At 38.1% G+C, this 10656-nt stretch overlaps 2 protein-coding genes across 5 annotated transcripts; one reads left to right on the plus strand and one right to left on the minus strand.

The window, feature by feature from the left end:
* Positions 1-800: 800 nt before the first annotated feature.
* On the plus strand, positions 801-7432 carry LOC111496376 (probable beta-1,4-xylosyltransferase IRX10L). Of its 3 annotated transcripts, XM_023146801.1 has the most exons (5): positions 801-1011; positions 5770-6158; positions 6354-6595; positions 6740-7301; positions 7347-7388. In XM_023146801.1, exons 1-4 carry the CDS (start codon positions 906-908, stop codon positions 7251-7253), a joined length of 1251 nt encoding a protein of 416 aa, XP_023002569.1. In that variant the 5' UTR covers positions 801-905; the 3' UTR covers positions 7254-7301; positions 7347-7388. The 3 variants fall into 3 exon arrangements, with proteins under 3 accessions (XP_023002569.1, XP_023002568.1, XP_023002578.1); XM_023146800.1 differs by having other exon boundaries at positions 6740-7432; XM_023146810.1 differs by lacking the exon at positions 801-1011 and adding an exon at positions 5079-5278 and having other exon boundaries at positions 6740-7432.
* Positions 7433-7813: 381 nt separating this feature from the next.
* Positions 7814-10439, minus strand: LOC111496416 (carbonyl reductase [NADPH] 1-like). 2 transcript variants are annotated; one of them, XR_002720455.1, is made up of 5 exons: positions 10069-10439; positions 9359-9617; positions 8924-9118; positions 8072-8586; positions 7814-8027 (listed from the first exon to the last, which is right to left on the minus strand). XR_002720455.1 is itself a non-coding variant. In XM_023146843.1 (4 exons), the coding sequence occupies exons 1-4, from the start codon at positions 10158-10160 to the stop codon at positions 8185-8187; spliced, it is 948 nt and encodes a 315-aa protein (XP_023002611.1). In that variant the 5' UTR covers positions 10161-10439; the 3' UTR covers positions 7816-8184. The 2 variants fall into 2 exon arrangements, 1 of the variants encoding a protein (XP_023002611.1); XM_023146843.1 differs by having other exon boundaries at positions 7816-8586.
* Between the last annotated feature and the right edge of the window lie 217 nt (positions 10440-10656).

The following is a 10656-nucleotide window of genomic DNA, read 5'->3' on the forward strand; positions in this document are numbered from 1 at the left end:
GAGGAGAGGGTTCAGCGAAGTCAGTATTTTTGCCTTTAGCCAAGCAGCTGCACTTGCTCCAGTCCGACCTCACTGAAAAGGCTGATCCGTTTGTACTTTGTCACAGACTAATTTAATTCCCTCACCCTCAAACACTCCCTACCCACAACCTCAATAGCTGGTCCCTTTCCAATTCTTTTCACTAACCTAACAATTCACCACAAGACCTCATGCCACTCACATGGTCAACAAACAATTCACCACAATGGTCAACAAACTTAGCCCCTCCCACAAACTCCACCACCACCCTAAGTTTAACAGCCTCTGAACAGGCTGGATCATCGGACATTCATTTCAGACTAGATCTTGACCACCAAAAACAACGTCTCACTTCAACTCCCGCGCAAACACATGCTCTTCAATTTCTGCTTTCCCTTTGATTATGTTTGATCTATCGTATGGTTTACTTATATGAAGGCTTTAGGCTTCAAAGTTTTGGTTTGAAAACCCATATATATATTTCTTATGTTATGAACAAGATATGTAGTATGTCCATATTTGTATGCGATTTAGATTGAAGAAATAAAAACAAGTTAGTTGGGATTGTTTAAAACAAAATCGACCCAAGCTCATACATTTTCCAATTGGTATGCCAGGATTTCTTGTTTAAATCCCAACTCGAATTTCCCATATCTTTTTATTATTTTTCCTACATATTCCCCCTTTTTTTCTTTTAATTTTATTTATTTATTTATTTATTTATTTTTATTTTTTGCAGAAAAGAAAAGTAATAAAAAATTAAAATTCATATTTTTCCCAATGCAAGCCGTCTCTTCCTAAGCGAATACACCCTTCTACTAAAATTGTTAATTTAGTCTCCATTTATCCATGTTCCCTTCTAGACTATACTGTGTCTCTCTGCAAAAATGCATAGTCTGGTCTGGGCCATCTTCGTTCCTCTCTTAGCTGCATTCTTGACCACAACTGATGCAGTCGTGCGGGGAAGGAGTCAACATACAGAACGAATTTCGGGTAGGATTTTGTGGCTTTGCTCCTTTACTAAATTTGTACATGGGTTTGTTAGATTCTGTTTCTTTTCTTTATTTCTTTTGTTTTTCTATCTGATCTTCGGTTCTGATTCTTTCTCTTGTGGTTTATTCTTGTGTTTTTGCGGTATTAAGCCTTGATTCGTTAATCTGCTATTACACGATCAGCCAATTTCTCCGCGATATGATTGACACCTATTTCCCTTGTTTTATCACCGATTTATATGTTTCTGGGTATTTTGACTTGTTCTTGTCCTTGTCTGGTTAGATATTCAGAGATCCTTGTTTAAAAGGATAGATTTGCACAGTTATGCATAAGTTCTTGATCTTGATTAAATCTTCGTTGCGGAGTTAAGAGTGGTAAGGATGGGAACAGCTCCATATATTTGAGCAGACAATCATGAAAATGCGAGAATTTCACCTGATGGCCTGCTAACTTCGACGCAAAATGTCCTTGATATCCAAGCCTCTATCTCTTCGTAATTTGCTGCTAATTTTGTGAAGGCATACGCCTTATTCACTGGTCCGTTCTATAAGTATGATGGCGACATGCTTAACATTCTTACTGACGATTGAATTATTTGAATGGTGTTCCGATCTGAAAGTGGGAAAAATATGCTTTATGTGGAGTTAATGTGGATGATTCTAAGTTTCTCCTAGTGGCCTCTCTGTTGAATTGCAAAGTGGAAACCTTGCCCTTTTTTTATTTTGGTCTTCCCCTTCGTGGTCACGATAAGAATTCTTTTTGGTAGCCTGTGATTGAAAAGATCCAAAACATACTTGATCGTTGGACGAGATTCAATTTATCAAGTGGAGGGAGATTGACTCTTGGTAACTAGGTGCTATCATGTATTCCTCTTTCTCATATGTCAATCTTTTTAATGCCTCCTTAGTCTAAAGTCTTTTGGGGAGGAAACTATGGGGTTAAGATTAATCACCTTGTAAGATGGAATTTAGCCATTAAAGCTCAATTAAAAGGAAGTCTCCGCATTGGAGGGTTGAAATATAAACATTTGCCCCTAATTGCTAAATGGGGTTGGAGATTCATTCATGAACCAGATTATTTTTGTCCAGTCCACGTTGATGGCCCACTTCTGGAAGGTTTTTGTTGAGTCTTCATAGCCCCTGGATTAATATCTTAAAGATCTGGAAGCAGGTGGATTCTTTGGTTACTTTCAAATTGGGGAATGGCAGAAGATTTTATTTTATTTTATATTTTTTGGCAAAATCCTTGGCTCATGGCTGTTTCTGATTTCATCTTCCCCCAATGGTTCTATTTTTGACCGTTGGGATGTACTCACTCACTCGGGGTATTTTGTTTCTTCTGTCGGATGTACTCACTCATTGGATTTTGCAAATGCTTTTGGGTTGTGTCTCACCAGTATGAATTGACCATTCTCTTGTTTATCGGCATTGGTTGATTGAGCCTTTGTCTTCCTCTTCCTTTATGTATAACGATGTATATATATCAGCTCCATGGAAATCCCAAAGCCCTAAGAGAGTAAATATCCTTGTTTGGAATATGATCAATAGCTCGTTGAATTGTTATGAGGTCCCGAAAGAAGCTCCCCTAGCACTATATTTCTCTACCAGTTTGTTCTCTATGTCTTTCAGATGTGGATTCTCTTCAGCATATCTTCTTTTATTGCTTTTACTCCAGGCAATGTTGGTTTAAGTTATTCTTGGCTCTTAACCTATAGTGGGCCTTCTCCATGTTGTTCAAGGACAACATTCTCCCTTTGCTAATTGGCCCTTCTTGGCCCTTAAATCCAGGATTTTCTTGGTCCAAGACTGTAGAAGCTCTTCTTTCTGAACTATGGTATAAAAGAAACGAAAGGACCTTCCACAACAAGTGCCTTCCTTGGCTTGATTGTTTCAACAACTCGTCTCAAGGCCTCCTCCTAGCGTTCTCTCTCTAAACATTTAAGATTTATGTTTTGGCATTTTTTTTTCCTCTTTTGTGGAGTTTGTACTTTTTGAGACCCAATCCCTTTTCATTACATCAAGGAAAAGTCTTGTTCTTGTAAAAAAGAAATGTACAATTACGAGTAGAAGAATCAACAACCGAAGGAGAAGAAGGGAAAAAGAAGGAATATCCAACATGAAGAATGTTCTGACCTGCTTCATTCCCAATATAAATTTGCTTCCCTTCAGAATAACTTGTAACTTGTCCCAATACGATTCATGAAATCGTCAGTAACATGATTGGTTGAAATCGTCAGTAACATGATTGGTCATGATTGGTCGAAATCGCCAGTAACATGATTGGTCGAAATCGCCAGTAACATGATTGGTCGACAGTAACATGATTGGTCGAAATCGCCAGTAACATGATTGGTCGAAATCGCCAGTAACATGATTGGTCGAAATCGCCAGTAACATGATTGGTGAAATAACATGATTGGTTGAAATCGTTAGTAACATGATTGGTTGAAATCGCCAGTAACATGATTGGTTGAAATCGCCAGTAACATGATTGGTTGAAATCGCCAGTAACATGATTGGTTGAAATCGCCAGTAACATGATTGGTTGTGGTTTAAAGAGTTTGATTGTCCATTAGAGGATTTATTCTTAGTACTAACATTATTTGCTTGTTCTTGAAAAGTAAGATTAATGGAAGGTATCATATCATTTGAATCCAAGGTTGTATTTTTTTCAATTTTGTTGTCTTATGTCATTGGGAGCATAAATGTGATATGATAGTAGAGGCAGAATAAATGAATGAACTGAGACCACACCCAAATAAGAGAAATTTCAAGGATATATAATTATGGTTAAGAAAGGGTTAGAAAATTGATAGTAACTAATAAGGTGTAACTTTCTTTTTGATAGCTCAATCATAGGAACTACAAATTTAAACATGTTGTGCTTGGAGCAGTCGTATGTTGGTTGATGTTCTAGAACTTTTCTTAGGAAAATGGGAGTGAGAACAAAATATGCTCAAAGGTTTTGTGTAGGTCTCTTAGGAAAGTCTTCACTCTCACAAATTGTTTGAGACAAGTAAGGTAATGTGGCAAGGTTGCAAGGGATGCACGAAAATGTAAGGTTGTGTGTTGAAGTTGGATTTCAAATCTTGGGCTTGGGGCGTTCTTGCAAAGGTTTAGGTTTGGTTTTAGCTGAGACTGCAGAAACAATGGAATCAATGGAATTACATAGATGGGATGAATACTATATGTTCTTGAATTGAAATCCTATGCCCGATTACATTCTATATATCCACTCGATTCTTAATTTTTTTGCAAATGTCTTTTAATTGACATACTTCCCTTAGTAGGATTTTGGAGTTGTCATTTTAATTGCATAATCTTGGCTGTGTTAGACGTAGACGTAGGATTAGTTGCCTCATGGAAATACCAAATTTCTCTTTCTGGTTTATACTGTTTGCAAGAGACTTTGCTCACACATCAAACCCAGCAACCAAGAAGAAAAAAAATTTATCTTGCTTCTTCCAAGTAAGAAAGACAGGTTTATCTCAAGCATAGGAATTGCATCATGTTGTCTCTGTTAGGGTAGGAACAGTTATTTACCACTTCCATCAATATACTTCTCTAGATCACAATCTTTGATCGCTGTCAATATTTGTACTTCCAAACTAGATAATTGTCATTCAGTCAATTTGATTACAGAGAAGTCTGATGTTCAGGATTCAGAACTAGTGAATTTTTTGAAGAAACCAATGCTGTTAAGCTAAAAAACTAGTAAGGAACTTAGAGAAATGATCGTAAAGAGAGTTTAATGAAGTGATCAATCAACACTTTCCTCATTAATATTGCTGGGATGAAAATTGAAAAGGATGGGATTTGGGCCTTTGTAGAGGCCTCTTTGAGAGGGAGTTACAAAGCTGGATTGGGTTGGTTACCAAAATTGACGTGGAGTAGTTGGGCTTGGATGAGGATAAGCTACTGCTGTTAGAGCCCCCTTAATTTCTTCTATGTGGAAATTCAAAGTTCTTAAATCCCTTTGATCGTTAGCTAACAGAAGTTCGGATACTCATGGAAAATTTCAGAGGGAATGCAAAGGGTGAGCCATTTCCCCTCGGTGTGTAGTTTTTGCCGTAGTGAAGAGGAGTGCATGGTTCACGTTTTTCATTCATTGCAGTTTCGCTGAGAAGGTTGGGACTTTGTGTGCAACGCTCTTGGGGTGTCCATTTGCCCTCTACTGCTTGAGGTTAAATAAGAACATGAAGACTCTTTGGGCTATGTGGGGGGTTGGCTGGAAAGAAGTCAGACTTTGTGAAGATAAGTCTTCTAAGGTATCTTTTTACCGTATAGTAATGTACAGTTTTTAGTCTCTAGGTGGTACCATAGCAACAACAATTTTTTTTTGTAACTTCTCCATATCTTTGATTTTCTTGATTGGAAGTTCTTATGTACTTGGTTTCTTATCAACTTCTCCATAGTTTCTTGGGAGGGGTAATCTCTTTCCTCACCCTTAGGTTGTTGCCCTTTTCTCTTTGCAACACACTCAGGTTTCTTATCAACTTACAACTCAACTAACGTTGTTACATTGAGTATAATTGAAATAATCAACACTGACAAAGATACAACCGAATATAACTGATAAGAAAACTAAACAACTCACTATTATGTCGCTAATAAGAACTGAGGAAATTTTAAATATTACTCGACTGTTGGTCTTATTAGCTGCATAGATCTCAAAACATCAATGTACATTTTCAATTATCAATTATACTGAACTATTTATTTTGAAAATTTTGAAGTGACTCTGGTTATACCAATGTAGGCAGTGCTGGTGATGTTTTGGAGGATAATCCTGTGGGAAGGTTGAAGGTGTTTGTGTATGAGCTCCCTAGCAAATACAACAAGAAAATTCTCCAGAAAGACCCTAGATGCCTTAATCATATGTTCGCAGCTGAGATCTTCATGCATCGCTTCCTTTTAACTAGTCCTGTTCGAACCCTTAATCCTGAAGAAGCTGACTGGTTTTATACTCCAGTTTATACAACTTGCGATCTGACTCCAAATGGTCTCCCTTTGCCATTTAAGTCCCCTCGAATGATGAGAAGTGCAATACAACTTATTTCTTCAAACTGGCCTTACTGGAACCGGACTGAAGGGGCTGATCACTTTTTTGTTGTACCCCATGATTTTGGAGCTTGCTTCCACTATCAAGTAAGCCATAATTGCTCACATTTACCTTTGAAGCAGCTTTCCTGCTTGTATGGGTCCTTAAGATCCAAATGTTTATCAAAATTTCCAATTTCTTTCCTCTTTTTCTTCTTTTCCACTTCCTTTGCTATGTACTGTTTCCCATTGAATTGTCTTTGGTGTTTGTTTTGTTTTGTTTGAAATTTAAGACTCTTGCAGGAAGAGAAAGCAATTGAAAGAGGAATTCTTCCTTTGCTGCAACGTGCTACCTTGGTTCAGACTTTTGGACAACGAAATCATGTTTGCTTGAAGGAGGGATCAATTACAATTCCTCCTTACGCTCCTCCTCAGAAAATGCACTCCCACCTCATTCCTGAAAAAACTCCTAGGTCCATCTTTGTTTACTTCCGTGGACTATTCTATGATGTGGGAAATGATCCAGAAGGTGGTTATTACGCAAGGTATTTCTAGGAAGCTTACTTTCAAAATGCATGTACGAAAATTTTCTCAAATAGTATCACTTTCACTTGGATGAAATAGAAGCAGGATCTTGGCATATTTATATTATTTTTTTACTAATCCGATTCTCAACTTTATTTGAACAGAGGTGCAAGAGCAGCAGTATGGGAGAACTTCAAGGATAATCCTCTTTTTGATGTATCAACAGAGCATCCAACTACTTACTATGAGGACATGCAGCGAGCTGTGTTTTGTCTCTGTCCGCTTGGATGGGCTCCTTGGAGCCCTAGATTGGTTGAGGCTGTGATATTTGGTTGCATCCCTGTTATCATAGCAGATGACATTGTTCTGCCCTTTGCCGATGCAATTCCTTGGGAAGAAATTGGGATGTTTGTAGATGAGAAAGATGTTGCTAACTTGGACACAATATTAACGTCCATCCCACTTGAAATGATATTAAGAAAGCAGAGACTATTAGCAAATCCTTCCATGAAACAGGCAATGTTATTTCCCCAGCCTGCTCAACCTGGAGATGCTTTTCACCAGGTTCTGAATGGACTTGCCCGTAAGTTGCCTCATGACAGGAGTGTCTACCTAAAGTCCGGTGAGAAGATTCTAAATTGGACTGCAGGTCCTGTGGGTGACCTGAAACCCTGGTGATTCTTTTTTTGTTAAATTGTAAATTTCGTCTATATGGTTTAAAGAAAGTTAGAATTTAGTTCATTATAATTTTGTCCTATGGTTTGATAAAACTTCATAAACAGTTCTTATGGTTTGATTGCAACACTTCAGTTATGTGGATTATGATTTGATATTATCGATTGAGAGTTATTTTGGCACTTCCATTTCAATATAGTAATACATCAATCTAAGTTCCTTCTAAAGCATAGTCCCAAAACTCCATAGAGAAGAAATACATCAATCTACCTAAATTAAACCATGGACGCCTAATAAACAAGCCCACCCCTATTATTTTTGCAAATACAAGGGCTAGGGTCAATCAGTTATACACTTAGAGAAGTTCCTTCTAAAGCATAGTCCCAAAATTCCATAGAGAAGAAATACATCAATCTACCTAAATTAAACCATGGACGCCTAATAAACAAGCCCACCCCTATTATTGTTGCAAATATAAGGGCTAGGGTCAATCAGTTATACACTTGTACCTGCTTTGATGAATTTTTACCTTGTGCAAGAAAACATATTCCAAACAAGAGATCGCTGCAGAAGTATCAAGTAATCTCATAGCATTCTTTGATACCATTGCTATTAATTTAAGCAACTGGAACTCATTCTACATGATTTGAAATGAAGTTCCTAGACAACCGTATCTCTTGCTCCAACCCCACTTTTTCTCGTGGGAAATTAAAGCTAAAATTAACAGCATACCAATTGAGGAATGAGAATCGATAATGGAAGAGGTTGACAAGTCTCTTCCTATAATCAAACTCTAAGGTTGTTTATAACTTATCCGTCTCCACTTCCGCGACACAGTTTCTGGCTCCCAAAGCACAATCGATTTCACAAATTCTTGGATTGCTTGCTGCGTAATTTGATCTTCAACCCTGTTTTCATCTTCAGACTAATTCTCTCAGAAGCTTATCTCCCGTCGCTCTGCAAAAAATTTACCTGCCACTGCCACTGCCTGATCTGGAAGTAAGGCAAGCCATACACCAGTGTCAGCCCCTACCTCAGCAGAAACATTCCCAGCAAATCCTGTCATAGCAGTTTTCACCCAACCAGGACAGTAGCAGTTCACATAAATCTTATGACCCTCAGGTTGGTCAGTGAATTTTTTTGCCATTAACCTGGTGTATGCATTGACTGCAAGCTTTGACACGGAGTAGTCAGTTGACAACTGCGGCCACCCGCCAGTTTCCCAACTTCCATCTTCTACTTGATGCAAAAAAGTAGACAACATCCTATCAATTGCTTCTTCTGTGAGTGTATCCAAATTGCTTAGTAGTCCTCTAAATGCTACATTTTCCACTCTCTGTAATGAAACCACAAAATATTACGGAGGTAAAGGAGCGAAATTAGCAAGATAAAAATACTTAAACCTATAATTCAGAATGCACTAGCACCAACACCCCCACAAGTAAACACTACTCGAAATAGTATTAGAAAATAAACATCTCTAAACCCCGACCCTCCTCTCAAGGGGAAAAAGATAAAAGGAAGAAAGCACATTAGAAAATGCTAGTGGCCGCTCATCAGTCCATATAAAGGAGAATATATATAATTTGAGTGCATAATTCCATCAGCGCCTCAAGTCCCCTTTCTCTATTTTTTTTATAAACAAATTTATAAGAAGTTGAACTTCAACTTACATTCCGCCTGCCATTCAGCTTGCCCAATCTTGAGCTGACATTAACAATGCGAGCACCAGCAGACGACGGTTTCATCAAGGGGATCATTGCTTGAGTCATATTTTTGGTGCCATAATAGTTAGTTTCAATAACCATCTGAGCAAACTCTACCGAATTACTAGACCCAAGATTGAAATTGACTCCAGCATTATTTATCTGCAAACATAATTGCACGTAGATGGGGCATTTGGAAGTTATGTCATCTAAATCTACTGCAACAGTAGTTCTTAAGTTTTTAGATACTTCAATCACTATTTCCTCTGAAGTCAATATTTAGTTAGTATTCTACACGATGCTTATGAGAGTTGGACCACACTTGGCAAAATATAAGTGCTCTTCTTTCTAGCCTTTTCAGAAAACTTATGTAAAGAGAAGTTCCGAGTAAGATTAACTTGCCAGAATATCCAAACCACCATAGTTTTGTAGCAGCCAATCAGCAAACTGTTTGATGGATAAAGCATCCAAGACATCCAGTTGATGAAAGGCAACATTCAAGCCACCCTCCTGTAAGACCTTAGCTGCTTCAAGGCCAACAGAAACGTCTCTTGAAGTCAAGATGACGGTCATTCCATGCATTGCAAGTTGTCTCGAAATCTCAAATCCAATTCCTCTATTACCACCAGTAACCACAGCAATGGTTTCTGTAGACCACCATCTATAAAAAGTCGAGGAAATATAAAATGTGAGCGTCGGTTATTCTCCAGGAAAAAAAAAAAAAAAAATCCAACATGCAAATAAAGGAAACAATGGGACAGATGAAAAGTCATACAAGTACAACATCGTCAAGTAATGAAACAATTTGTAGGAAATTTATAATGTCCCAACAACAAAGCACCTTGTTTCGATTACGTGTAAGGTCAACTAAAGGTTTGACTAACGAAAGACAATGAAAGAAGAAAACCAGAAAAGATGAAGTAAGGCGGAGGTAATTTAGTCCATACGCAATACTTTGTGATCTCGAATCCGAAGAGATTGAATTTAGTGGTGTATAATATAAGGAAAGGAATGAAGGTAGTCGATTGTACTTCAGCGTCAGTAATACTTATAAGCATAAATTATGGTTCAGTTGTGAAGAAAGAAGAAAAATGGTAGATGTTAATCCAGACCTCTGGTGATCGGAGTAAGGAATGGTCCTGAGAATGGATATTTCTTGCATTCTCTTCTCCCTTCGTTCCTTGGCTCTTTCCTTCTTGCCCATCTACGCCTGCCTCTCTGACTGAAATTTCCGATTAAAAACAAAAGAAAAGAAGGAATCTACGGTTAGCCGGTTAGGGTTTTCCGGAGAGAAGATCTTTCTCCTTTTTTTTTTTTTTTCCTTAAAAGAGAATGGCAATACTAGGGTTAGAGGCCGGCGGAGGACTAAAATCGGGATGACCCCTTTATCTCTCCCTATTTGGTCTTCACTCTACAAGCAAGGCGGGTTCGAGGAATGCCATCTCTCGTGAAACAATTAGCATCCAGAAACAGGAATGCATTCTCCCTATTTGATGTCTGACGTGTCTGAGAGGTCTGAGTGCAAAATGGCCCAGAAGCGAAAGTGTATTAGTTTCGTATTTTAACCCAACCTATTTGATGTTTTAGGGTTTTAGGGTTTAGGGTTTTAGGGTTTAGGGTTTAGGGTTTAGGGTTTAGGGTTTAGGGTTTAGGGTTTAGGGTTTAGGGTTTAGGGTTTAGGGTTTAGGGTTTAGGGTTTA

This window comes from Cucurbita maxima, unplaced genomic scaffold (genome assembly GCF_002738345.1).
Source record: "Cucurbita maxima cultivar Rimu unplaced genomic scaffold, Cmax_1.0 Cma_Scf00002, whole genome shotgun sequence".
Lineage (NCBI taxonomy): Eukaryota > Viridiplantae > Streptophyta > Magnoliopsida > Cucurbitales > Cucurbitaceae > Cucurbita > Cucurbita maxima.